At 45.2% G+C, this 27,604-nt stretch overlaps 2 protein-coding genes across 5 annotated transcripts in view; one reads left to right on the forward strand and one right to left on the reverse strand.

The window, feature by feature from the left end:
* Window positions 1-300: 300 nt before the first annotated feature.
* adck5 (aarF domain containing kinase 5) lies at window positions 301-7,201 on the reverse strand. 3 transcript variants are annotated; one of them, XM_057020222.1, is made up of 15 exons: window positions 7,053-7,201; window positions 4,097-4,194; window positions 3,871-4,020; window positions 3,685-3,760; window positions 3,362-3,562; window positions 3,137-3,277; window positions 2,527-2,640; window positions 2,318-2,449; window positions 2,167-2,250; window positions 2,010-2,091; window positions 1,833-1,911; window positions 1,674-1,765; window positions 1,353-1,605; window positions 871-987; window positions 301-800 (listed from the first exon to the last, which is right to left on the reverse strand). In XM_057020222.1, the coding sequence occupies exons 2-15, from the start codon at window positions 4,171-4,173 to the stop codon at window positions 698-700; spliced, it is 1,701 nt and encodes a 566-aa protein (XP_056876202.1). In that variant the 5' UTR covers window positions 4,174-4,194; window positions 7,053-7,201; the 3' UTR covers window positions 301-697. The 3 variants fall into 3 exon arrangements, with proteins under 3 accessions (XP_056876202.1, XP_056876201.1, XP_056876204.1); XM_057020221.1 differs by lacking the exon at window positions 7,053-7,201 and adding an exon at window positions 5,436-5,597; XM_057020224.1 differs by lacking the exons at window positions 4,097-4,194; window positions 7,053-7,201 and having other exon boundaries at window positions 3,362-3,557; window positions 3,871-3,977.
* Window positions 5,992-27,604, forward strand: part of ctdp1 (CTD (carboxy-terminal domain, RNA polymerase II, polypeptide A) phosphatase, subunit 1) — a 29,065-nt gene continuing 7,452 nt past the window's right edge. The window contains exons 1-12 of one of the 2 annotated variants that reach the window (XM_057020219.1): window positions 5,992-6,101; window positions 7,059-7,354; window positions 7,918-8,001; window positions 9,793-9,886; window positions 10,357-10,485; window positions 11,134-11,284; window positions 11,853-11,943; window positions 12,154-12,329; window positions 13,311-14,282; window positions 14,845-15,214; window positions 16,419-16,572; window positions 21,930-22,141. In XM_057020219.1, the coding sequence (XP_056876199.1) occupies window positions 6,066-6,101; window positions 7,059-7,354; window positions 7,918-8,001; window positions 9,793-9,886; window positions 10,357-10,485; window positions 11,134-11,284; window positions 11,853-11,943; window positions 12,154-12,329; window positions 13,311-14,282; window positions 14,845-15,214; window positions 16,419-16,572; window positions 21,930-22,141 (2,765 nt within the window). In that variant the 5' untranslated portion in view covers window positions 5,992-6,065. Of the gene's footprint in view, window positions 6,102-6,764; window positions 6,925-7,058; window positions 7,355-7,917; window positions 8,002-9,792; window positions 9,887-10,356; window positions 10,486-11,133; window positions 11,285-11,852; window positions 11,944-12,153; window positions 12,330-13,310; window positions 14,283-14,844; window positions 15,215-16,418; window positions 16,573-21,929; window positions 22,142-27,604 lie in introns of those variants that run through there. The other variant, XM_057020220.1, reaches the window with a different exon arrangement.

Below are 27,604 nucleotides of genomic sequence, written 5' to 3' on the forward strand. Positions count from 1 at the left end.
GTTACGTTAAACATAAAGGTTTAAAACCCTAAAACCAGCGGGCCAGTGGTAGCTCAGGGTGTTAGGAGCCAGGCTGAGAAGCAGAAGCCTCCTGGTTCAGGCCCCAGCACAGGCAAGACACCCCCAAAGCTGGGTGGATGCAAGGGTGCCCTGGGTTGGCATGTGGGCACTGTGGGGGGCACCCTGGTGGTGATGGCCAGGTGGCACAGCACCAGGCCCCCCACAGCCACAGGGCACCCCCCCCCCCAACAGAACAGCCAACAAGGCACCCACCCAAGCTAGAAGCAATGACAAGATTCCTTATAAAAGAGAGGTAGAATTATTTATTAACATTTTGAAATGAATGACAAGACCACCAAATCTGATTTAAAAAATCCCCAAGGATGTCTCCAGCCTCAGTGTCAAACACTCAACTTATTTCATTCTTACCACTTAACAGTCATTTATTTTTACAGGACCTAAACTACTAAATCATTTATTAAATTATAAAAGACCTGGAGCAGTGGAAGACAATTGAATCCTAACATCTCAGCATTTTCTTTGAAGCAAAATGCTGCTCAAACTCCTGATGTTGAGTGAAATAAAATAACTTAAAAGCATAAAACTTTCTAAAGACATGAGTCCAACCTGCAGTAAGTGCCCCCTGCCATTGGGTTGAAAAATTGCTTCTTGTCTTGAGGTCTGACGTGTGTTGCGGCTATTTTAGGTACTCCAACATTTCTGCATCCACAGATACGAGACCCAGGTATGACAGCAGGCTCAGGAAAGACCGCGTCACACTCATGGCCGCCATCTCCCACCTGCAGAACTGGGCTGTGAGCACTCAGCAGCACCAGTACCAATAATTGATGTGAATTAATAAGTTTTTACCGTAAAGCTAGTTCAAATTTGAGGCTCTCCCACGTCGCCCTGGCCCAGCGGAAGGGCCAGAGTTGTGGCAGCATCCCCGCCGTCTCCGCCTGAATTTTCCCCCATCCGTGCACGGCGCTGAGCGGCAAATGGAACGGTTTAATGTCAGCAACAAATATCTCACTCAAACAATAAAACATTCATGTGCAGAAATCGGAACACAGCCAAGAGTCAAAGCCCCGGTCTCGGTCCACCCAGTGACAGGTTAAGGCTGTGGGAGTGAGACGTCGCACCTTTGTTCCTATCTGAGCTCGACACAGCAGCAGGCCTAAATGGGCGGGTCTGTAATAATGTGGGCGGAGCTATGCAGGCAACACAGATGAAACCTAAACTTACGACGTCTCACTCCTGAGTCTTTGAACCTTAACGATTAGCGCCAAGATCCAACAGCCCGTCACAGCTCTGGGCGCAGCATTTATCAGCGTTCCTGTCGCCGCACTCACCTCTTGGCCATGATGAAGTAGCGATCCACCGGCGCCCCGAGGGTAATGTTGATGCTGCGCACCGTGTTGATGTTGCGGAAGACGAGCAGCATGGGTCGGGGCATGGACTTCAGCACCTGCATGATGCTCTCGAAGCGCTGGCTGGCCATTTCACGCATGTAGGCGTTCTCCTCTCGGCTCAGGATGTTGGACAGGCCCAGCTCCCGCATGTTGATGGGCCGCTGCAGCAGCATCTCGCAGAACAGGAAGTACTCTTTTCGCATGGACCGAAAAATCAGCTAAATTGACAACAATGACCGCTGGAAACGTTCAGATCGTCACCTTTGACCCCGAGCGCGTTGGAGTACTTCCGCATGGCGGCCTGGTCTCTCAGGATTATGGACCGCCACAGCTTGCAGAGCGCCACTCTGTCACTGCCAGAGGACAGCGGACGTTAGAGCCCCCGGCGGACATTTTTCGGAGGAAGACTTTAAATCTTACCAGTGGCTGAGAAACTCGTACAGGCCGTGGTCCAACAGAACCAGCTCCGCCGTGTTGTCTCGACCTCGTCGGACCAGAACTGCCGATAAAAACGCCAAGAAGGGGCAAAGGTCACGGAATGAACAGGCTAATCTGGTGATAAATGCTAATAATGGAAGATGTGGGTGTTGGACCCACCGTTTCCAGCATGCGGGTCAGCGTGGATGAAACCGGTGTAGAAGATCTGCTCAGCAAACGTTCGGATCAGCTTGTCGGCGGTCTGAGAAACGGAAAGACCGTCAGATTCAAGGTTCCGCAGGTTAAAGTCTCGGCCACTCCGAGCGTTTCCACTCACGTCTTTCAGACTCAGTCCTTGTTTTTTGATCTCCTCCAAATTGTTGATCTTGCAGCCGTGGCAGAACTCGGCCGTCAGAACCCTCTGAGGAACGGAAACGGACCACGTCAACCACGACGGGGACGGTCAGCACGTCCGTCAACAAACTCACCTTACTGGTTTGCTCCCAGAAGACTTTGGGAACAGAAACAAAACTGAGGTGCTTCAACTCCTGCGCGCACCTCTCGGAGTTCCTGGCCTCGTTCTCAAAGTCCAGCTCCTGGGCCAGCGTCTCCTTCAAGTCCTGCAGGAAGCACACGAAATCCAGTTTGTGTCTGACCTGAATGGCTTCGCACATCCATCCACAAAGGGCCTCCTGACCTTCAGGACCCAACGGAATCCAAAACTGGGATGCATAAACTTGATGATATCCAAGAGGATCTCCAAGGTTCTGATGTCCCCATCAAAACGATCCCTGAGGTCTATGTACTGCACCTGTGGGGACCCGGAACAACTGCTCATTAGGCTTCAATAGGCCTGAGACGATGTTACTGTGGTCTAATGGGCCATCACAACTCGGTTTTTCTAGACGCTGCTAATAGCTAGCTTGTTCTTAAACCAAGTTTGAGGTTGTTAATTGAACGCGTGTCTATAAAGCAACGTGTCTCCAGAAAAGCATTTCCTGTTTGGTGTTTTCATAAATACGATCAGGTGTCATCTGCATATATTATACACTGATAATAATGCACCTGATGGATGGTTGTGGGGTTTAAAAAACAATGTTCTGTGCAGCCCCGCCCACAGATTCAAGTGACTATCAGTAAATTAGCATTTAGTAGATATAACGCATTATTGATGTACTTTAAGTTTTGAATATTTAGCATTTTTATGAGGAATAATGTCATGTACTCTCTACGCAAAGCCGTTAAATCCTGGACTCCAGGCGTCCTTAGAGGTAACTGCGGACGCATCTGTGACCTTTGCCGCTCACCTTCACAGCGACCGGCGTCCCGTCAAACAGCTCCGCCTTATGAACCTGAGCCAAGCTGGCAGCGGCGATGGGTTCGTGGTCGAACGTCTTAAAAAGCTCCTGCGGGGTTTTGTTGAAGTCCTCTTGGAAGAGAGCGTCCACCTGTCAGCCGGACAAACAAGCCTGAGAAATTTCCCGCCGCCCTACCCTCCCCGCCCCCCGCCAACGTGAGCGTAGCAATCTCACCTCTCTGTACCGCCTGTTTAAGGCCTTGTCTTCGAGGACCTGCAGGGTGCGGATGTACTCGGGGGGCAGGAGGTGGTTGAAGGAGCACAGACCTTGGCCGAGCTTGATGTACAGGCCGCCGTTGCGAAGAGCTCCGTCCACGATGCAGTCTGCTGCCCTCTGGTGGCAGGCTGACATTTCAGCCAAATATGATGGGCTGCTCTAGCAAGGGAGGACAGCGGTAAGACATGATGCTCCAAAGGACAATATTCTCTTATAAATTATTATTGTTGAAAGTATTATTGTATCGTATTCCCTAATTTGGTTTTCCTGAAAGAGCTTACCTCATCTAGGCCACGAAGAGCCATGTTGGTGGTCCACCAGTAATCCACGGAGATGAATATTCCCACCGAGAGAGACCTGAGGACGCACGGTGAAGGGTCGGAAGTTGACTTGGAATGTGCTCAGGGCTGCGTGGAATAAACGCTAGAGGCCGCTTTAGCGTCAGAATCGAGGCGTGCAAGACGAACCTGCACAGGCGACCGAATCCTTCAACCACGATCCTCATCTTCCTCCTCTCCCGCGGAGGGGACGCGGCGTAATGGAGGCCGGCTGCCACGGGCACACCCACCGAGACGCCGGCGAGCGTCTTCCATAGCAACCCTCTGCGTTTTCCTTCCCTGGAAGCAGGAAACGGCGGCACAAATTCAGGACGCCGTTGCCAACTCGACGTTGAGGGTCATTGCAGGGACGGACCTGAGTGAGCTGAAGGTTCTGGCGGTCTGCAGCGAGGAGCCGGGACGGGGACGGGGACATCTTCTGAGCAGAGTCATGTGGTGCAAACACAACCGGAACTACAGAGGAAGAACAAAACGGTTGGGATGGTCTGTCAAAGGTCTCGGTTACTGGACTTCTGTGAGGATTTCTAGGTATCCAGTTAATTTCTGATGGATTTGTTCCTTTCATTTACTGACGGAGCTTTAGTTACAGAAGCTGCGTCAGAAGCAAATGAATATTCAAAACAGGAACTATTTTAAGGATTTTGCGATTCGGGCTGCAAAAATAGCCAAAGTGAGATAAATCTGCCGTGTCTGAAGATCTGCGCCCGAGTTCTGTCCGAACCTGGAAGAGCAGATTCCGGGAAGAGTCTTATCTTTCCGGTACAAACCCACAGTTTGTTTTTGCCTCGGACCTTTGGGAAGATTATGGGATTGCGAGGGAACCCTGGCAGCGCGGCTGAATTTATTGCTCGTCAGATTTCTCAAATGTGCAGAGTAAATTGATTTTACTGTTAATTATCAAATCAGAGGCGAGACCAACTCCTGGTGGAAGGTTAGCAAAATAAACATGCGTGAAACATTGAACAGCCATATTAAAAATTAACAAATGTTGTGATGGTCTTAATTGGAGTTTTGAGAGAGTTTACAAGCCATGTTTGAGCGAAGCTAAACGAGATGTTTCCACTTCCCTGATAACTTCACAATCTTCTCATTTGGGTCACACAAGGATAAATAAGAGTCTTTTTACATCATGTGTGGGTCCGCTGCTCTGCATCAGAACTGCCTGTTTAAGGCAACTCATTAAGGACAAGCTGTGATTTATTGGGTTCAGGGAAGGACTCTTAGTTTAGCTTGTACAAATTAATAGTCTACGCAAAGACCCCACAAGGACAAATGTTCAAACCCCTGCGTGTGCGTGTGTCTGCGTGTAAAGGGGTCTAGATCAGGGCCAACGTGTAATCAGGGTTACTTTGTTGTTTTTGTTCGCTGTCGGTATCTGAGGGACAAAGTGTCTCCAGCGTTGACAAATTGATGTGCAGATAGCAGCGATGGTCAGGGACCTGAACATTGACATGTCCAACAAACTAAAGCAGGGGGGAATGTCTACCGTCGGCCACAAATATGCCAACGTACCTGCTGCTCTCTTTCTTAAAAGCACCCATCAATCGTTTACCAAACCAAGGTTGCTGCTCATTCGAAAAGACATTGGAACGCGACAGGCTGCAGGTCAGGGGGTTAGCTTCTGGCTAACTGAGCAAGAATGCTAAGCCGCTGTCAAACAAGACAAATGATGCCCGGAGAGACAATATACCTACCACTCTGTTAGTCTCCCTTGTCATATTTCCTGAAAAACCACTCAGCTCAGCTTATTGTGATGAAACGTTGTCCAAAGTCGTCTTCCTGCTAGCTGACCACGGGAACAAACTATTGCGCTCAAACGCTCATGACCGCTATTGGTGATTACCAAAGAGGATCGGAAGCAAGAGCATACACTTCCTAGTTTCTCCTTACTTCCGTTTTCGTCCAAAGGCGGTCTTTTTTTTGTGGGGTTATAGCTTTATTTTTATGAGCTGCGCAAATTGGTGAAACTATGGACATTCATCTTTCGTTCTTTTAATAATACCAATTATGTGCACACGTGATACAAAACGAAATCAGTAAAAACTGTCCGTGACTTCGTTAATGTTTTTTCTGCGAATAAGTAATTTATGAATTACTACAAATACAACAATTTCTTTGTGTAAAAAATGGACATGCGAAAAAAATCGGCGTAAACAAATTAAAATGTAAATAAATATACTCCCATCCGGTTAGCCAGGCTAAAGCAATAGATCCCCGCATCGGTTCATCAAGATTCAGCCAATCACGTTACGCACCACTGGTCATGTGACACCACCACGGCTGCAACGCGGGGGACTCAACCAGGAAAGATCATTTGCGCAGCTATGTCAACTAATGGGAGTTCCACTGATGGCGCTTCGGTGAGTGCGTTTACTCTAAATTTACCATGGTGTTGGTAAAATTCATTCAAAAGTGCTAAAGTGCTGCTGTTTATTGCACATCGCCCGATATGGATTGTTTTAATTAAACCATTAAAATTAAGATCCTTTTTAAGAGATGGAAACAGTCAGTGGTTCCACATTCCAGTTTTTATGAGATTAGGAAGCTTCTCCCTTAAATGTGACCATCAAATTTTCAGCCTTCCATTAACAGGTTCTACTGTAATGGAAAATTACATTCAAGCACAATCTTAGTTCTCATAACACCCTATTGCGGAATTATAGATACGTTTTACTTGGAAAGAATTCCCAATTTTACTAAAAAAGTTCTAGGGAAAGGAATGTGTCTGTTGGATGATATTGAGAATGTTATCTTTTCACTTAATGGAATATACTCTGCTTAACTCTTAAATCAGTGCTTGTGTTTTGAGCACATTTGCAACATTCTGTAATGAAACAGAATTTTCGGGCGATTTTTGGGCAGACCTACTAAATTGTTTATTCCTTAAATGTGTAAATTTCTGTAATCTGACAATAACCGTTGTTTGTTTCTGTACGGATGTCAATTTAAAAAAAAAAAAAAGCTACCCCGTTGTGTCACATGACTAGTAGCGCGTAAGCTGATTGGCTGGATATTGAACGAATTGAATCAGGGTTCGATTGATTTTCCTTGGGTACCTGGATGTTTGCGACTGGAGTATTCTTTTGCAGCTGAATATTTGCGACTGGATATTTTTCAGACGTTGATTTTATTTCGTTTCCCCCCCTTTTTACATGTCGAATTTTCCAATACTCAAAATTCGAGGTAAATAATATATGTGCTACAAACCTGATGTTTTGGGATTTTTTTTATTTATTTTTTCCAAATTCAAAGTCGGATGTCGATGCAAAAAAAAAATCAAATTCAAACTCTGATGGCACACATTTACTCACATACAGATGGAGGATCCTTCTGCAGATTCAGTTGGTGGCGGCGGCGGTACAGCATCGATGGGCCCCGGGGTGCAAGCGGCGGATATCTGTTCGTCTTCCTCGGCTGCTCCGCTACGGCTGTTGGAGTGGAAAGTCAAAGTGGGGTCTGTTGTTAACGTGGACTCCGTGCTAGCACTGTGTGCCCCCATACTCGAGAAAAGCGGGACAGAGGCTGTCAGGGTGCCCGAGAAGAAGGTGAGATCGGACCGTGCAGGAGTAATCACGGAGCTATGTTGTCAACTTGGACAAGTCATAGCCCCCGGGTGAGTTACTATGCTCCATGTGGCTAGCACGCACATGGAGGTGTTGCCCACCTCCCCCCAAGAAAGGTTCCAGGACTTGTGTCAAGTGTTGTTTTGGTATCGCATTGCCAGCCGCCGACTTGGGTTGTAGCGTTAGCTAGCTAACAAGCTAGCATCGCTAGACGCATTCATGGTAGCATGTTTGCTAGTAGCGTAGTAAACGTCGGTTACTCTTGTCCTGTCAAGTTGGTCTCAACAATCAGCAGACTTGAAGTGAATGTTTTAAATGCAAACACACCTTTACATAATCTTACTTGTAAACATGTGTTTTCACCATATGTCCAGCGTGCTATAAACAGTAAAAATCCTTTGCCGCGTCTCGTGTTGCATTCATGTGTCCTCGTAAATTCCTGGTTTTCATTGACGTCCCCCGATTTAACAATTAAACATCAACACGGGTGGTTTAATTTTAGAAAATAATTTTCTTACCATTTTCTTACCATCTCCCAACTGCGTTTGTACTTTGTAATTAACTTGTTGTTGTTGTAAAACTGACAGTTCCTTTTCATTTCATCTCTTTTTAGGGGTGTGATTGTCAGGATGGAGCAATGCAGCCACCCCATCGTGATGAAGGGTTTATGTGCTGAATGTGGCCAGGACCTGACCCAGTAAGGACATATAAACTCCTGCATTTCATGCATTTGTAATTTTAGAAGGCGTTGTTTAACTTGCTATTCATATTTGGTGTTTTTTTTATAATTACTTCAGGTTAACAGCCCATTGAATAGAGTGTGTGTGAGACACTCAAAAACGTAACAAATATGATTAGACTATATTAGTCCTAAAGGAGGGGTGTCAAACTCATTTTAGCTCAGGGGTCACAGGGAGGAAAATCTATTCCTAAGCGGGCCGGGCCGGTCAAATCATGGTATATCACTGGGAAAACAAGTTTGTTTTAATACTGACCAAAATAGGACAAACAACATCACTATTAATTATAAAACACTGAGGACAACACACACACACAATCCTCAGGGATTGACGGACCTGTTTCACAGATCACAGAACTATAAAAAAGGTGTCTCATGCAGCTCTTTAGGTGAGGTTGCATTGTTTATTTGACTCCTGATATCTGGCATCTGTTAGCTTCCACCAGCGCATCAATATCAGGCATCACATTCTGAGTGACAGCCAACTTCAGGATGTGATTCAAGTGGCTGTGCGGGAGCCTTGAGCGCAGCTTTGTTTTATTAATGCTCATTATAGAGACAATCTGCTCATGAAGATATGTGGTTGCAAACATGGACAACAGCTTTGTAATAAGGGCTGTTGGGGTAACCTGGCAAGAGGTTCTGATCAAATGTGTCCAAGCTAGCTGCGGCAAGTTGGATGTTGACGGGCAGATCAGAGGGATTCACGGTGAACGGAGAGCAAAAAACTGTAAAGTCTTTCTCCAGTTCACCAAAAATGTGAAAACGTTGCTCAGACTCAGTCCCGTTACTTTATCTTTGAACCGCTTCATGTCTCCGACACACGTTTCAGACAAGGGAAGAGAGCTGCATCATCGTTAGCAATGACCTAGCTAGCTTTCACCGCAGTGTCACTGGCCTCTCGGCTGTGAGTAAAAACAGAATTCTGCTTCTTCAGACCCAACAACACTTCATCCACCTTCTCTTTTCTCCGCCGCCCTTGAAAGTTGCCATATTTGTCGACATGAAGACTCATAAAGTGGCGACGAGCATTTTTCTTGGAACAATCTGTGTCCACTTTTCTTTTTTGACAGTGACATATTGGGGCAATCAGGATGACGAGGCATATAAGGCTAGGAGTAGGAGCCATAATAAATAGCGGGCAAAACACAAAGTATCTTGTCCTGATTGGCTGCCCTTGCTTCACCTACTTGCTCTGCCCCAGTACAAACAGTTGGCTTGTTTAACACAATTGCTATTGCGCCACCAAGTGGACACAATTACAACAGCAGTTTATTGAAAATTTGCAGATCATTTTTATACTTTACATAATCATCTCTCGGGCCAGATTAAACCAACTTGCGGGCCTGATTCGGCCCGCGGGCCGTATGTTTGACACCTCTGTCCCAAAGTATTCAGGGGTCACTAGGGGGCGCCTAAGACCAAGAAAACGCCCCAAATGGAGCTGTCACTTCTCTGCCCCGTTGAAGGTGGCATGGTCACATTACTTGGGTTTTATTGTTAATTTAATATTGTTCATGGTAATAATGTGGGTACTACACTACACATCATGAAGGAATTCCAACAATATGTCTCATCAGTTTGTAAATGAACCTATGTTCTTTGCTATCTTCTTTTACATAAAGACCAGCTGCGACATCTGCGCTCGTGGTTTTCAAAGCCACTTCCTTTTCAAGTACCGTATGTTGTGTTCAAGGACTCCGCAAACCAGAAAATGCACAACTCCCACTCTCTTTCTGCCTCTCCCAGGTTACAGAGCACAAATGGGAGCCAGCAAATTCCCATCTCCACAGCAACGGTCTCCATGGTGCACAGTGTTCCTGAGCTAATGGTCAGCGCAGAGGTGAGTCATGTGATGGCTACCTGGGAGACTGTCTGAGACCCACATACATCACATTCATCCCAACATCATTGTTATCAACATTCCTTTTCTCACGTTTCATGAATTTTATTGTCACCTCCTGCTGCATCTACTCTCAACCCTGTAAAATATCATAAGCATCCCTTATCTCAGTCAATTATTCAATGATTTATAAAATATAAACTCAAATCCTGATTTATTTGGCCCAGACGTTGGATGCTTCAGTGTACTTAATGGCTCAATGATCAAATTAAATTAGTTTATCAACTAAATCAATCACAGTCTCCAACTAGATTCAAATACAGAAATAAGGAATTGGGAAACTGTCACGATACCCCTGCTGAAACTGTAAGAGTTGCAGATTTGAAACATGATTTCCTAAATAATTAAATCCTCTATTGTATTGACTCAGTGTAGTATTTCGCTAATTTTGCCCTCATCCGTTTCAACAGCAAGCAGAGCAGCTGGGCAGAGAAGACCAGCAGAGGCTCCACCGGAACAAAAAACTGGTCCTGATGGTGGATCTGGACCAGACGCTGATCCACACCACCGAACAGCACTGCCAGCGTATGTCCAATAAGGTATTTTTCTTTCTGTATTGCTGCGATAGAAGACGGCAGTGCGGCGCGTGATCAAAGCTCAACTTTTGTTAGTGGCACCTTGTGGCGGGTGGTGGCATTACACCTGTGAACTTCTGATTGATGTTGATGGAAATTAAATAGAAAAAGCAGAACATATTTAGTGATTAAACAGGCCATTTGCTGCTGATGCAGGTAAAATACTCCTTATATTTCTGGAGAGGTGAGGGACTGGCTGATCAAATCTGGGCTTGTAGGTTTGAATCAGGGGCATCAGCGCTTTCTAACACGCAGATGTTGTTAAGCCACTATCAGAAGTCAGTTGGTTCCAGAAACCTTCTTTGCTGGGAATAAAGCTCTGTGCTCTCTGCTGCAGTGGGTGTTTCACTCCACTTTTGAGTGGACATTCACACTAACTGCTGTATAATCTCCTCACTTCCTGGCAAGTGCAACGGAGCCGTCTGGGTTTATGACACTCAAAGGCTGCATGATTTCCCTTTTATCCTGTGCAGTCTGCCAGTGTAGCCTAGCCATGACAGAAGTGCATGTAATAATTTGCACACGAACGCATCTGGTGGATAATTTTGCAAAAGCACCTTGACACGCATCCCCTCGTTTACCTGTTTTGTTTTGGTTGTTTCTCTCCCTCAGGGTATTTTCCATTTTCAGCTTGGGCGAGGAGAGCCGATGCTCCACACACGACTGCGCCCACACTGCAAGGAGTTCCTGGAGAAAATTGCAAAGCTGTATGAGCTGCACGTATTTACATTCGGGAGCCGTCTTTATGCACACACCATCGCCGGTAACAGACTAGATTATTTACGGCTTCTTTTTTTCTCTGCGGATGCACTTGTACCATCCGCTCATGTCCACAAGAGGGTAGTATCAGCTGAGGTTTGTCTTAGCTCGGGGGGGGGCTGCAAAAGCTTCTCAGAATCATTATGTCAGCAGCAGGGACCATTTTTAATTTATCTGCCTTAAATACACATATAAAATTCAATACTTCCAGTTTATCATAATTCCATTATATTTCGATCTGGGGCTGACTGATACTGAGGTATAGGTGTGTTTATGTGCTTTCTTTTTGGTATGCTGCCTTCATAGCCTTCCTTAATAACGTATATAATGGCAGCAGTCCCAGCCCTGGATTGTTCTGCCTCCACATGATGAATGTTTAATGCATTTTGAATTGGATTCTTTTGCCCTGATGCAGGCAGCTCGGCACGTTTTACAGCAATGCTCAAGCAAGGCTGACGTCCTCCCTGTTGTGACTACAGAAGACCGAAGCTGCAGTTTATTTCTTCTCAGGCAGACGGAACGCTCTCAAAAGTCCTGCTGTGAAATGAAAAACTCCCTCTCGACTCTTTTAGGTTTTCTGGATCCTGAAAAGAAGCTTTTCTCTCATCGGATTCTTTCAAGAGACGAGTGTATTGATCCTTTCTCAAAGACGGGAAATCTTAGGTGAGGAATGGCATCGTGTGAAATATGAAAAGAGTTTCCACCGTTAACATTCACTGGCGTTACCATCTCGGGACCTTCCATTTGTCTACAAGATTACAACAAAGTCAGATATGCTCTGACCTAGTTTACACCGTCTGCAAAAACCTATAAAAGATTGAACTCTTATCAAAAGTTTGCTTGCTCACATCTTCCGTGTGACTCTCCTGACAGGAATCTCTTCCCCTGCGGGGACTCCATGGTCTGCATCATCGATGACCGAGAGGACGTGTGGAAGTTCGCACCCAACCTCGTTACCGTTAAGAAATACGTCTACTTCCAGGGCACGGGCGACATCAACGCACCCCCTGGATCACGGGACGCTCAGACAGCTCAGACAGAAAGAAAAGGTACAGCGACCACACATATCAGGCAACTAATGTGCTCGGTGTGCTGAGTTCATGTGAGGAACCTGCTGACCTCTGTACATGGCAGCATGAGTAAACCAGGATGGAACCCTCACCCATGGCTGCCCCCCTGTGTTGAACTCTAAACTCAGATCCTCATAGTTGTTGTCCTCATTATCAGAGCAGGAAACAAGCTGCTCAGAGCCAGCCAGCGTCTCTCTACAGGGACCCCCCTTCTCCAAATTTACACCCACTCTCAGGACGTGGCTTCCATTATTGATAAGCCAGACTGCCTGGGCCTGTGTTGGCGAGCTCAGTTATTTATAAATGCAAACATGGAATAAGTGTTTATTATTTATTCACCTTTAATGTGTTCAGAGTGGTTTTAGCCAGTGTAAATCTTTTTATCTGCTGTATTTAGAGGGAATATCCAACTTTACCCTCATTAACACATTTTCTTAAAATTAAACGGGCTGAGGAGGTTAATCAAGTTCTTTTTTTACTGCGTTTGTGTGTGTCTTTGCACTTATTCCTGTTCAGTTCATCACAAATTGACCTGTTTTAAAGTGACCTGAGAATGTATGAGTGAGGTAGAATTCTTCTCTTTGGCTCGCTCACAACCATTAGTGGGGAAAAACAGCTGTTGACCAGCAACCGCCCCGTTTAATTTCATGCTCAATTGGCAGCCGTCTCGGTTTAGTGGCTCAGTTCACGGGAGATGGAAAAGGATGTTTTCTGCGGGGCAGTTAGATCAGCTCTAAGGCTTAAACGCAGGTTACACTTAGGGCAAAAGGCGGCATGGTGAGATGTGGGACCGCTTATTGCTGGAACGTTTTTAATAGCAGTGGGTGGCAGACATTTGAAAAATCTGGATATATTGGGTACAACACTAAAAAGACAGAAATGATGCATCATAAATACTTGGTTAAATTTAAAGGAGGCTGACCATCATTTCACCTTAATATCTGGGGTTTATTCCAACAGGAGGTCCATCCAGTGGATCCACAGAAAGCACAGAAACAGTCAGGACACTCGGTGGTAATGAGCAAAATAACGGACCCAGAAAAAAAGGAAAAGACCAGAACAATTCTGGAAATGCAGACTCCACAACTTGTCAGTCATCTCAGGGAATACCTTCAAATGAACGGACAAGTCCTACAGGGGAAGATAAACCAGGGCAGGGAAAAGGGTCGGGACAGAAGGACACTCAGGTGGACAGCACGGACAGTGAAAGCAACAGGACGCTGGATAAACCAGAGCTACAGGACAGCGCAAACTCATCAGGCCCGAGCCACGAGTCCAATAACTTGGACTTTGACCTCTCCAGTGACAGTGACAATGACATGAGCACAGACAAACCCTCAGCTGAGCACCACGGTGAAGCCAAGTCCTGCCATGTGAATAAATCTGAACAGGAAGTGGCAGGGCAGGAGGACAGTAAAGGTCTGAATGATGAAGAAAACACTTCAAAAGAACCTTCAGACATCCTTCTTCCGGACCCTGACCCAGAAAATGCAAACTCGGATAAAAGGGAGCCGGAAACGGAGTCTCAGAACAGCGAGCAGTCTGGAATCACCACAGGGGAGGAGCTGCTGGACCAGAGTATAGAAGACGAGGACGATGAGGATGAAGCCGATAATGATGAAGACGACCACCTCATCTACCTGGAGGAGGTGCTGGAGAGGGTGCACGCAGAGTACTACGCACGTTACGAGGCCTACCTGGGGAAGGAGGCCCCCGAGAGCCCAGACATCCGCAAGATCGTCCCAGAGCTAAAGAGTAAAACACTGGAGGGGGCGACGATCGTGTTCAGCGGACTCTACCCCACCAACTACCCCATCGAAAAGACCCGCGAATACTATCACGCCAAAGCACTGGGGGCCACGATTAGCAGGAGTTTAATCCTGAGCACCAAAGGTCCCGGTCAGACCACACATCTCATCGCAGCCAGAGCAGGTATGCACAAACGTTTGGATGCTGTCGACATCGGCCGCTTTGTTCATTCCTTTATTTTTCTAAAGTGTTGTTTACCACCTCAAAGTGAGAACTGAACCTTAAAATCAATTAACTTCACAGCAGAGATGAACCTGCGCTGTTAGTTTTAATGAATTCTGCTATAATAGGCACTTTTGATGAGGTTGTCAGCAGCACAAAACAGGTACTGCTGACTGTGCCGGCTGAATAGAACCTGTGTCCATCTGCTGGCTGTCAGGATGGGAACAGTGTGATTGTTGGCCTCGCGTGACTGAACAACAGCGGGTTAATGAGCTTCTAGACTTTCTTTGTGTCAAACACCAGTACATTTTGGGCGAGCTGAATTGCCATACTCTGTAGACCGACCGAAACAAAACCCTGGTTCTTCTGGTTACTTGGGAGGCCGTTGAAGTGGAATAAGAGTGAGTGGAACAGTGATTAAGGAGGGAAATGTAATTTTCTCACAAAAAAACACCTCTATTGATCTGGATTGCTTAGAAGGGATGAAATCGGAATTCATTTCAATATTTTGTCCCCTCAACAGGCACAGAGAAGGTCCGCCAGGCCCAAGGGTGTAAGCACCTGAGAGTGGTGAACCCCGATTGGCTGTGGAGCTGCTTGGAGCGCTGGGAGAGGGTGGAGGAGCAACTGTATCCACTGAAGGAAGACTACTCCAAGAAATCACGGAGCAGCAGTCCGGCGGCATTCCACGAGAATCTGAGTTCCCTGCAGAAACACGTTTTCCAAGCAGCAGCCATCCGCCACAAACCTGTGCCCCCCGCCCCCGAGATCCGCACCTATGACCCAGTCACAGGGAAGCTGATCCGCAGGGGCCATCAGGTGTCACGACCACCAGTCTTCCAGACTCCAGGACCTCTGGCACTCTCTGATCAATCAGAGCAGTCCTGCCTCAGGTAACACAATAAAGAATGTTTTTAATTTAATTTTCTTCAAGCTAAAGCCGTGTGGTCACAGGCAGCTGAATTAACCTGGTTTTTTTAGATATATATTTTATATATATATATATATATATCAGAGCTTCAGAACGACGTTCTCACAGTTACAAAACTGTCGAGCTGCATTTTCGTGACCTATTCCTCATGGCACAGACATCTTTGTGCCCCCCCGGGCACGCATTGACCACAACGTGTAAAATAGGGATCTTTATGCCATTGACATTTCTGAGTATCGACTGCAGAAACACTCATAAGATCTTAAATTATGGATTCGTCCTCTGGGCCTCATTTGAGTCTGCCCCTTTTCTGTGAACACAACAACTGTTGCCATGGCGCTACTCGACTGTAATTGACAGGGATTGCTCTCGATGGGGACAGGAGACACTCGGCGTCCTCCGCTATCAGCCAAGGAACAATAAAACCTCCATGACTGTCGTTATGATGATTGCGTATATGGCGGCGAGGGGAACGGATAGCATGTGGCGTAGCTTAAAGATGAGCTTTCTATTTGGGTGGTTTTTTTACATTGTAAATAAAGATGCACTAAAATCCAGCTACCTTGTGCCAACGGGAGAGGAGGATTCTAAGCATACTCATTGAAAGTAGCTTATAATTGTTTTAAAATCTCTAGTTAATTATCGCTGGCACAAGGCCGCCTTACATAATTCGTAGATTAAAGCGAGTGTGCCGGTTGTTGATGTTGCACAAACTTAGATTTAATCATCAAAGAAGATCGGTTTAATTAAACTCTGCTAAGCGAACATACGGAGCCTCCTTGTTCTGGAGCCCTTATTAGGAAGGAAAAGTCTTCTCTTATCATCTGACTCCACCATCCTCGACCCCTTCAACTCATCCTTTCCTCCTAAAAATAGTGCCCAAATGGTGATTACAGTAAGTACAAGACTAAAGGATATAACTAGGTCATTTGAATATAACTAGAAGAGAACAGAAGGTCATCTTTTACAGAAGGGAAGCAGAGAAAAGATCAAAAAGCAATAAAACACTAAATAGGTCAGGTAAGTAAATCGTGGGGCTTCTAATGTCAGTGAGTCTGTCGTTAAGATCCAGCAGATGTCCCTCTCTGGTGTCATTGTCTTCTTGGCTAACTAGTTAGCCTACATAGCATTCATGCTTGGATTTTTTTTGTGTCCTTGCACTTTAGGGGAACTTCAAACTGTCAGCCAGCAGAGTCGGCGGGATCCAGCCAAGACGACGAGCAGCCCGGACCTTCCAGGCGGAAAAGGCAGCTGAGCATGTCTGAAACCATGCCCCTTTACACTCTGTGCAAGGAGGACCTTGACAGCATGGACAGAGAGGTACATGTGACAGGCAGGAAAAGAAATGGGGGGAAAATGTTGGTATGTTTTGTATTTTAATTGCCTTTTTCTTGCCGTGGTGATTATTTCACAGTGAGTTAGCAACAGACAGACAAGAGTTTAAATATAGAAGAGGTCCAAACCCACTGCCAAGGAGCAGTAGACCCCTAAAACTAAAATAAACGGACCTCTGCATCTGGGCTCAGGCCAATATTTAATTAGTTTTTTTTGGCCTCTTTCATTATGTCCCTCTTTGAAAAACATCCAATAATCTTTGCAAAATGACACTAGCAAAGCAGCCAAGACCTCCAATCCAGTATCCAGAATTCAAACCTGCACAGACAAACTCATTTTTTGTTCTGATTTAAATTCAGAATTGGATTCTTTCACAACTTTTAGAGTCAACGACTCGGTTTGATGTCTGAACAGAGACATGAGATCTACCCAATAGACTGTCTGACACTAACATGAAGGAATTGCCACCCAGTCTAATGTTCTTTCTTTGGCTGTCACAACCATCGTCTTTCTGCACTTTCGTCACTGTTGCGTGATCGCTGACGTGCGAGAGCACTGCACCCCCCGCTTGGATAATACTCCTTAATGGAGTCTGAATTTTTTTCTAATGCTTCTGCTGGAGGAAAAAAAGTATCAAGTGGGTCCTTGAAGTCCATCAATAGCTCCTGAGCTCCAGGAAATACAGCTTTGGCACACGCTCATGTGGACCGTGCTCATTGCGAGACCACGTCTTGGATAATGGTCGTGATTGTGTCCTTTATTGTGAAAGTGCGTCACTGGAGTGCTGCCCAGCACTTTTATTTATCCTGTACTTTGCAGTATTCAGCTTAACTGTATGTGAATTCATTTCTGTGGGGTTTAAGTCCTGCTTTGCTCTTGGAGTCATTTATAAGCTGTGTTTTAAGGTGCAATAACCTGAAGCTAACCTCTCTCCCATCTATATGCATCCTGTAATGACCTTTGGGGTTTATGTTAGATGCTAATGGTCTATGTATGCTGGAAAAGTAATCTTTGTTTTACCTTAAAAATGCATCTATTAAATTCTGTTGAGAAATTGTGAATTAATACCACTGCTAAGGTGGATAGATTGCTGGTTTCTAATGTCTTTGGCTTTATAGCCTTGAAGAAAATTGCTCTCTTTAATTGAAGGATGGGCCTGTCACTGTAATTGGTCATGGTTTTAATGATGAATATACTCTAGTTACTGGAAGAACTCCACTCTGAGGTTAACCAAGTGTTGCTGCAGGCAAAAGCTTTAACTAGAAGTGCTTAAGCCTTTCCCAGAATTTGAGTCCCTTCTAATTTCTCCTTTCACAATAATAATTTGGGACAACACCTGCGCTGGTGTTGCCTGCTCTGCTTGCTGCCATTTTCATTTTTCACCATTATTCTTGCATTAATTGGTGTTTGTCACTTGAGTTTGCAGTAATCAAATCCAACCATCCTCCTGTTCTCAGGAAGGTGAAACCTTTCTAAAGTTTAATGCTCCTTTACAGGTTATGTAACGGCAGACTGATATTTCCAGAGATCACATCCGTGTTTGTGTCTGTCAGATATCAGGACGTCTGCAGCAGGAAGCAACCTGGAAATTGTGTTTCTGTTCCTAATCTGGAGTCGGTACATAATGTCAGGTTGGGTCAGGCCTTTCAGATTATTCGGTCTGCCTTTGGAAGGTGTTGAAAAATGGTGGCATTTCCTGTTGGGGAATCTAAACTTGAATATATTATTTTAAAGTTAATGTGTGCTTCGGATGTTGCAGTGAAACACTGTCAGTGCAGCCCAGACCTAATATTAATTTTCATTTCCAGTTAAAGGTCGTCTTTTTCCTCTTAAACTGTTGCCACGGATGGTGTTTTATTCCGTTAATGAAGTGTTCACTGTGGCCATTGTTTCTAAAATACCAACTGCACTCGCAGTGTGAACATGGAATTTAGAACAGGCAGGTTTAAATCTTGGTGAAGTTGACCAGTGATCCCAACAGGCAAAACTACACACCAGATTCACTCGTGCACATAATTCCACTGTACTGCATTTGCTGTAAATATCATTGGGAAAATATTTTTTTTCAAAATAAGAGATACATCGTTCCCCGACGCTCAGGAAAAGTAAATAATTGTCCGCCGAGGACGGGTTCTTTGGAGATGTGCTGTTTTTCAAATGTCACTCTCCTCAAACCACCTTCGGTAAAGGGCAGCCTGTGACGTTCTTAAGCACTTGGGTTCTTTAGGGCAGGGGGGAAAGAACAGCTCATAATTGGCAGGGGCAGAGTACACATCTGAGCGAGGCGGACGGCCTCACATTTTAAATGTCACCGGTGGTTACACGCTCGTACTTGTGGGTTTACCTGGAGCAACACGTGCTCTGCTGCTCAGCAATAAATCTCAACAGCAACCAAATGACCTTTCCTCCAAACCACTGTTCATTTCTTCACTCGGCACCCAGCGGCATCCCTGCCTTAAGTAACGGTTAATGTGCCAAACAAACTAGTTTTGTTCCATATTATTAGTGGTGAAAGGTGGTCATTTTGTGTGCTGGAGCCTTTGGCATCTTCATTAAGCTGATGGGAGACCTTGATGCATGCAGGCATCATGATTCAACAGATATGATACCAGGCAGTGTTGGGATGACAGACGTGACGCTGCCTGGCCCTCGGAGACAAGGCTCATTAAGCCAGGGATCAGGAGATCCATCAGAGCGATCAGTCACACTGGTCTCCGCTCACCCTCCACCTGCTGCTATTGATCTTTTATATCCTTCCTGAAAAACCCCTTGACCCTTGAGACAAGGGCAGGATTTTGCATGATTCTACAAAAAATACTTACTCTGGAAGCCTATTTCATGCTTCACTGTGAAGCTGATTGCAGTCCGGGTCATTGGTTTTGATCCCAGTGAGAGGGGTTATTTTTTTTGGGTTTTTTGTTTGGCACCAAAACAGTTGAGTCTGCTGGCCTCCACTTATTTGGAATCAGGATCACTGTAGATGGATTCCAACAATCCAGCAGTCGAGTGGAAGGTTTCAGCTCCACTGTGGAAGAACGCTCCCCGATACAGAGCTGGTTCACTTTTGTTAAGTTGAAATCTTCCTCAACCACGCATCGGATGTAGAAATGCTGTGGCAATAACTGTCCAGACAGATTAAACATGACAGCTGATGCTTTTTATAGGCCTTTCCAAGCAGATGAGACGTGGAGTTTATGATGTGACCAAGGCACATCATCCGCTCTGACGGAATGTTGTCAGATGTTTATTATTCCCATTAATATTCTCGGAACTGTAACCAGGGAAAATGGTGTTAAAGATGATTCATCTCCAATTCCATTTGTACCTAAATGATCGTTTAATTGGAAAAGAGAAACCCTAAACGGGGACTGGCGAGCGTGTCCGGCGCTGTCCTCGGTCCTGAACTGGCCTGTGTAACTCATCCAGGCGTTCTCAGCCGCTGTGCTCCGGACTAGTGTCAAGTTATATTTTGCTCTTTTGTGTTTTTGTTAACAGCATTTACGAATGTCTCTTGAATGTCTTTTGACAGTTTAGCTGTAAAAGGCTGAGAGGTTTTGCAGGGTCTGCTGCAGTCATCCGATATGCCAGCGAGTCATGACGCTCAGACGAGCTTTTCCCTCACCACTTCTCCATTCTCCCCATAAAGCTGGTGGTGCGTTTATTCATCCATTTAGCAAGTCATTCTGTTTTGCATCCCATCAAGGAATATCTCTCCTCACCTGAACCCCTCACAGCAGATGCCTGCTAAAGTTCCGAAGTTCGGAGTTATATAAGCACCCTTGCATAACCCCAGCTGCACCGAAGAACATTTGTGTCATTTGGGTGAATGAGAGTCACTAATCACAATCACAGATTCCTTTTCCTGCAAAACTCTGTTGTTCTCTGCAGGTGAGGCTTTATTTATGTCAATTCAGGCAGAGGTGGTGAAATGGGTCAGTTCCTGCTGTAAGCGGTTCCCACGGGAGCTGAACTTGGCCCTTGCTGCAGTGTTGAATGTCCTTGGAGGTGATCCGGAGCTAATGAACCACCCGGGTGGATACAGTCAGGAGCAGGGGGGGGGCGAGGAATTTATGCCAAAGTCAGCGGTTATGTCTCAACAATTTCTTTGTAATCCTCCACATGTTGGTTTTAGAGCCTCTCCATGTCTTTGCATTTTGTTGTGTTGCAGCCGCGAATCAAAAAGGTTTCAGTAAATGTGTGCATCAGTATGTTGGTCTCTAGCTGAGCTTCGCTCTGTTATGAAGCTTTTAATCTTAATTTCCTTGTCCTTCGCGAATCTCATTTGAATAAAAAGCTTCTGAAAAGTTTTCAAGGACCCATCTTTCCATTAGTTAAGGAAAGGGGTGTGTGTGTGTGGGGGGGGGGGGGGGTGGCTTCCATTCCAGTTCCTTCCTTACTTGGTGAACTCTGCATTGGTTTTTAAAAGGTTGGCGTCAGACCCAAACAAGCGCTGACGTGATTCACACAAAGAACCTGATTATTACAGAAACGATGTGTCCTCCGAGCCCATTAAAAAGAAAACACAGCTGCATGAATAGAAACATCCCAGTGAGGCAGAATCATCAATTCTGAGTTGCTTCTTCGTGTCCTGGCCTGTAATTTGTTGGTGACCTTTGGGGTCATTGTCATTTAAATCTGAATTGCAGGATCTGTCACAGGCTTTCGGTGCTCTTTTTTTTATTATTTCCAGGTCCATCCTATTGGTTCTTTACTGAGCTGGGCTTTATGCCAGTAATGATCCTCACTGGAGCCCCAGGAGACCCTCCCTCTTAATTAATCCCGCTTCTTCCTCAGTTAAATCCCACTAATAATGAGTCGCTGGAATAAATGCTGCATATTTGCTCTGTCGATAGCCACCTCCGATTGTCATCGATGGGGCTCGTGTCAATAGGTCGACCTGCCCTAAATGGTCGCTAACCTTTTGGCTGTATGAATCCTGAGCCGCTTGTGGAATACAAGATTTATGAGGTGTTGGTGCTGATCGTTTTGCTTTCTTGCTGAACATCCCAGCGGACAGGCTCGCTTTGCTGTAGTCAGCCAGCGTTTGTCTCCACACAACTAATGCGAAGAATTTATTGCACATCTGCAAACATTCCTCCCGCAGAGGGACGGCCTGAGTCCATCATGTGTCGTATTCTGCAGTTACACACTTTCTTTTTCCAATTTATATCAGAATGTGTGACAATGCAGCGACTGTTGTGACTTTTAATCACATCAGAGTTCAGATCCAGTTTCAAAGGGATGGATAATCAGTCCAAACCACTTGTTGAACATCTGATGTGAAGCAAATGCTAATAATCCCTCCATGCAAAGCTAATGAGGGCTCCTCTGTTCTGAAACAGGTGGACGACATCTTGGGAGAGGAGAGCGACAATGAAAGCGAGGGCCGAGGGAAGGATAAACCAGGCAACGAGGAGGACGATGAGCAGCAGCCGCAACAGCAGCCGGCGTCTGCAGAGATGAGATGCGGAGGTTCCGGCCCTCAGGCGCTGGGCCTGGACGAGAGAACGCCAGAGCCGTCCGGCGAGAACGACACTTTGGATTGTGCGCCAAGGTGAGAGCGTGTTCATTTACCATCACTGGAAGAGCAACTTTTATCTCCATCATAATTACTTGGTGGGTCTGTCCTCTGTTTGCTGCTGATTCTCTTTATCTGTGCTGACCTGTTGCTGAAATGGTTCAGCAACATTTGAATGAATCCCTGCAAGCGCGTTGTTTATTTTTGCAGCCCCTGCTTCTCCGGTGACTGTGAACATAACACACACTCATAACACACTGCGAGCGCGCAGAAGCCAGACTGTCTGGTCCGTTGCCATGGAGAAGGAATTCAAACAGAGTCAAAGAGGGAACATATGAGAGCCAAGCTGTTCGATTACTCCCAACGGATTATATTGTTGTCTTTGGTGAAGCGCTCATGTCGGTAATACTGAGCTTTAATCTGAAATTCCCCGTGAAGTATATTTTAGAAATCGTAAAAACACCAATATCCCTGAAACGGATGAAAGTTTTTCATAAAACACAATGCAACACCACTGAAACTTTGTCCCTATAATCGAGACCGTTTAGAGAGGACAGGTATTATAACCATTGTGTTTCCTGTGCTAGAGATTTTTAATAAGAGAAGTCTGGCGCCCACCTTGGCTTCAGCAAAGCCTGTTTCCTGTCTTGCAAAGTCAAAGATTAGCAGTTGCACGGTGGGACATCAAGGCAATTTCCCCATCTCCTGCTTCAGACGACACTCTCTGGGGTTCCGGCTTAATAGTTCTCACCCTGTCCTCTTTTCTTATCAGTTTTACTACTTTATTGTGTTCTGTACAAAGTAGACACTCACCTGTTGCTAAGATACCGCGGTGAACGTCCACTTGTGCTGTTCTCTCTTCTTGCCGTCTAAGAGCAAAAACAGATTTGCTGGTTTCGCAGTGTTCTGTTTCCTTCCACCCTGAATGCAGGACAGCTTGAAATTACCCCGAAGACTCATTACTTGCCATCTCAATTTCACAGAAATTTAGAGAAATAAATGCAAGCAGGGATCAGTTTGGACCATTTAAATCCTTCATTAATGAGAATGGAGGAATCTCCACCCACTTTTTTCCCATATTAAAGGAAGTGTCACTTGTGTGTTGTGGAAATCAGAAGTTCTGAAGCTAATTAGGGTATTTGGCCCGACTGTGATGTGACTCAGAGTTCTGAGCTTCTTGCAATGTCATTTGCAGTAAAACATAAACCCGGAAGTCCATAATTATACACCTTCCTTTTTTAAAAAGTCTTTCTCAGGCACCGGGAGCATTGATTTGTGCCACCGAAGCCTTTATATTTCTCTCTTTTGTGCCTCATGCTATAAAATTGTCCTCCAGGATCCCCCGATGGGATAAAATGTAACTGTCAAGCGCAGTAACTAACCAAAAGTAATAATTAGAATTTATATTTGGGTGTCTACAACTGTGTAAAATGATCTTTTCCCATCTATGACACATTCAGATATTAGAACTCAACCTTCCTTCTACGCATTCTCTCCGGAAAGTTGCCGTTTTATAAATTGCGTCCCTCTTGGTGGTGATGTTTCTTTCTGCCGTCTCTGTGCTTATTGATTATTGCCCAATGATAATGCTGGCGCTGTTTGGCGAGCGTCTGCGATATTTGATTGTCGGCAACAGGCTGACTTTCCACAGATTAGCCTGTCCTCTGAAGTCGCCGTGACTCACTACGACCGTAATAAAGCACCGAAGACGCCTTTGACATGTCGACACTAATGAGCACAAACGCTTCTTGGAACTAAGTGCAAAATCGTAATTTTCTTAGGTCGCTCTAGAGAACCGTCTCGTGTTGAGTCAGAACCGTCTCTGATTATGACCCCAGCTGGCAAACGTTTGTCCGAGGAAAGTTTTAATAGCTTTAATTCAAGCCGGGAGCCTTATGAGCCTCACATATTTGAAACATTTCTATTTCGCTGGCATTTGTAGATTGTTGGTACTCGTAGTCCTGAGTGATTGATCAGCCGTCCAGACAGATCTGCCTCCTCCGTGTTTATCCTTCAGACTGTACATGGAGTTCCTGTTCTTACGTCTTATGTCAACTTAACCGTGGATTCAGTTCCAGGTCCCTGCCAACAGTCTAAAAACAGTATTGCTGAGTGGGGTTGGTTAGCTGGCGTCAATCTAATCGATTTTAATCAATTTTTCCTGTAAAAGGTTCTCTGTCGATTCATAAAATCCAAATGTTTTGATATATATGGCACCAGAAAACCCAAGAGTTGGACAAAACACGAGTGACGTGAAATACTGTGGAAAAAGGCCAAACCATTTAAGGAGACATCATCCACAAGTTACCAGCCAACCCTCAACATGGACAGAAAACAACCAGGGCTGTTGCTGTGTTTACATGCGAGACGTTATGACCACAGATCGTTGTTGAAAACGATGGTTTCCGAAGCCTCGGCTGCAGCCACACTGTTAAACTGATGTGACGATCCCAGACACGTATGAAGGTATTAAACAGCATCGGAAAAGTAAAATTGGTAGTTTGACCGAGATATCCCTGACTGATATCCGAACCTTGTAGCAAATCAAATCGATCTAGAGAATCATAGCCAGCACTAGAGTTGGTTCTGACCGCCGGCGGCTGCAATCCCAGACTTCCTGTTTCCTAAAAGTAATCCACTCATTATTTGCTCTCAATCACTGCTCCAGCTGTTATTACACATTCACCAGCCACATAATTTCCTGTTTCCCCGCCTGATACAGGTCGCTCATGCAGCGTCCCCCGCTCTGAACGCCTCTCATTTTTCTGAACACCTTTTTTTATTGTGAATGAAAATGAAAGTGTGAAACCTGTCGGCTTGCTCTGTCATTACCAGAGCAGAGGTGAAGAAGGAGCCAAATGGGTCACGATGGATTTTCCCCCATTCGGGCTGTCAGACAGCCAAGTGTGAAATTCAGAACGTGTTTCATTTTCCTGGCCCCTCTGTTGAACCTGAGCTTCACTCCGAACATGTCAAATAATTGTGATATTCAAACACTTTTAGGGATCAGGAAGCTACATCATGTTTTAAACCTAGGGTTTTGTAAGAAAACTTTGTCCCGGGAAGACCAAAAGCAATAATCCTCTTCCTCTGTTCATTCCTGTTGCTTTTAACCAAGGCCGGCGGTGGATTTTCCTGCCGATATTCCTCTTAGAACGATGTTATGGATAGAATTTGAATTTTATCTTTAAATCATTAGCTGTGCCGTGACAGGCCTGTAGGCTTGTTAGATAAGCCCTCTGAGCTCTGCCGATAATGCAGCAGGCCTCCGCCTCCATATTTCAGCACTAATAACATAGAAATGAGACTCTTTACTCATTCTGGATTTGTAGATTCCCCCCCAGGGGCAATAAAAGTTAATTTGGCTTAAAATATTTTCAAATTCAGTGTCACTCAGCAGCTAAAGCTAACAGCATTTACTGTACAATACCATTGATTTAACACTTATTGCGTACCAAGGTTACTGAAAGTTATTCATTTCTGCTCATTTGTTAGTATTTTATAAACTAATCCCCACTAAAGGTTTTATTTATCCTGTCCTGACTCACCACCAGTAACAGTATTACTCATAATAAAGCTAATATTACAGTATATTCAGGTTAAGCTTTGTTGGATGGTGCAATTAAAACATAATTATGACTTTTTGTGAGGAGATGAAGCTTTTAGTTGTAGCTGAAGGGTTGCAAATTCTGCCCTCATCAATATTTAATTACCCAGATGTGACTCAGAGGAAACTCTTTGGCTCCTTGGTGACAGAAGAAACGTTCCAACGTCCCAATCGTGATTGACTTTACATAAGTTACCAGCAACTTTTTCAGAAGTCTTTCAACAGTAGGTGCTCTAGCAGTGTAACTGGGCATCCTGGGGAATGGTTCCCACAGTGATGCATGTCTACATTTGGACCTTATTGGTTCCGTAGGACTGAACCTAAGGGCACATCTGTAGAATGGGTTCAAACAAATGGTCGACTGCTGTTAAAGTTAAGACCAAAACACTACACAGAATGTCCTGCTTCACGGCTGAGCTGCTCTGTTAACTCGGGCTGTGCTGAGTTCATCTGTAGCTACGATAAGAAGCAACTAGCATGATTCATTAGCTCTTCGGTCTTATCCGTTTCCTCCGACCAGCATTTGTCTTGTCGCATTCACAGGCACACAAACAACTTAAGCTGCATATTTGTGTGCATACTTTTACTTTAGCCGCTGAGCAAACAACAGCCGGAAAGGTCTCCCGAGTGTTCTTGCCAACCAGTAATTCCAGCACTCAATTGCAGCCTGTCTTCGATGGCACCCCGGATTCATTAGAGCGAGAATTGCTCGTAAGGTTTGGCGGTTTGTCAGGTACATCGCTGATTAGCCCACAAATGATTTCACATCTGCTGGTCCAGCTCATGCAGAGGAGAAACATAACCGGAGTTGGTTTTCTCGCATCGCTTTCAGTCATAAATGACAGTTATTTGCCGGTTTACAACCAGGAGGTATCAGACCTTAAAGTTCCATTATAATGAGGTGTTTTGGATGCCTCGGTGCAATATTAGCAGCTCTTGCTGTGTTTGAATGGAGCATCAAGGGACGAAAACCTGCTATTGGATCTCTTTCCTGTTGCCTAGGACAAACAATGTTCCCCTCCATCCAAACATTCCATCCTGTTATTTGGAGCCAGAGCCAGTTTATCCGACCCGCTCTTTTTCTGAACAGAACCCAGAATGGTTTAAAAGTGCATCTTCCAGAAATCATCCACGTCCGTCTGAAGCCTCATGTCTGCCAAACCAGGCCGGCTTTGAAGCATCCTGCTTTCAGCACCACAGGCAGGAAAAGAGGGAAAGGATCTGACCATTATATCAATTCTTTGTTGTTTTCTCTTCAGGGTACCGTTTGTTTTGGTCCGTACACGTGTGTGTGTTTGTGTGTGTGTGTGTGTGTGTGTGTGTGTGTGTGTGTACACTCCCAGAACTCATTTTCTCCTCCGTGTATCAATTTGAACTGGAATTTCAGCAATATTATTCCCTGCGTTTCTCCAACAGTTCCTCCATCAATCTGCAGCCATCTTGCAGTCTTTGTTCTGCAGAGACCAAAGGGTCCAGACTTACATGTCCTGCATCCATGTTTAAGACAAACACGGCAGGTTTTGGCACAATGTAGGTTTTATTGATCGTGACGCATCTGCAGGCTTGGAACAAACATCAAGGCCGGTTTTAAATTGGTCTTAAAATGCTGATTTGTTGCGGTAGATGAAAGACCGCACTAATCCTTCTCCTCTCTAAACTCTGATACAGAAATGGCGTGTTGGTTTGTCCCATCAGCTCTCTCCTTTCTTCATTCAGGATGTCTTTGACCTAGATGAAAGCGAAAAAATAGTCCATCCTGGCGCGTTGTGAATTGGACTGCCTCTTCCCTCTCACTCAGTCTTGGCTTATTCTCCTCTCCCACTTTTGTGTTTCTTTTCCAGTCTACAGTTGCACACGCTGCAATTTTACATCTGCAAGTTCTCTTGAAATGG

The sequence above is a fragment of the Takifugu flavidus genome, chromosome 21 (genome assembly GCF_003711565.1).
Source record: "Takifugu flavidus isolate HTHZ2018 chromosome 21, ASM371156v2, whole genome shotgun sequence".
NCBI lineage: Eukaryota > Metazoa > Chordata > Actinopteri > Tetraodontiformes > Tetraodontidae > Takifugu > Takifugu flavidus.

What these genes read in the sequence shown, in the direction of transcription:
- adck5 (XM_057020221.1), bottom strand. Translation starts at nt 5,459, where the DNA reads ATGACAAGGGAGACTAACAGAGTG. An exon ending in TGACCCGCATGCTGGAAACG is followed by an intron (nt 1,912 to 2,009) that starts GTGGGTCCAACA and finishes TTTTATCGGCAG; the next exon opens with TTCTGGTCCGACGAGGTCGA. An exon ending in CAACGCGCTCGGGGTCAAAG is followed by an intron (nt 1,606 to 1,673) that starts GTGACGATCTGA and finishes CCATGCGAAAAG; the next exon opens with AGTACTTCCTGTTCTGCGAG.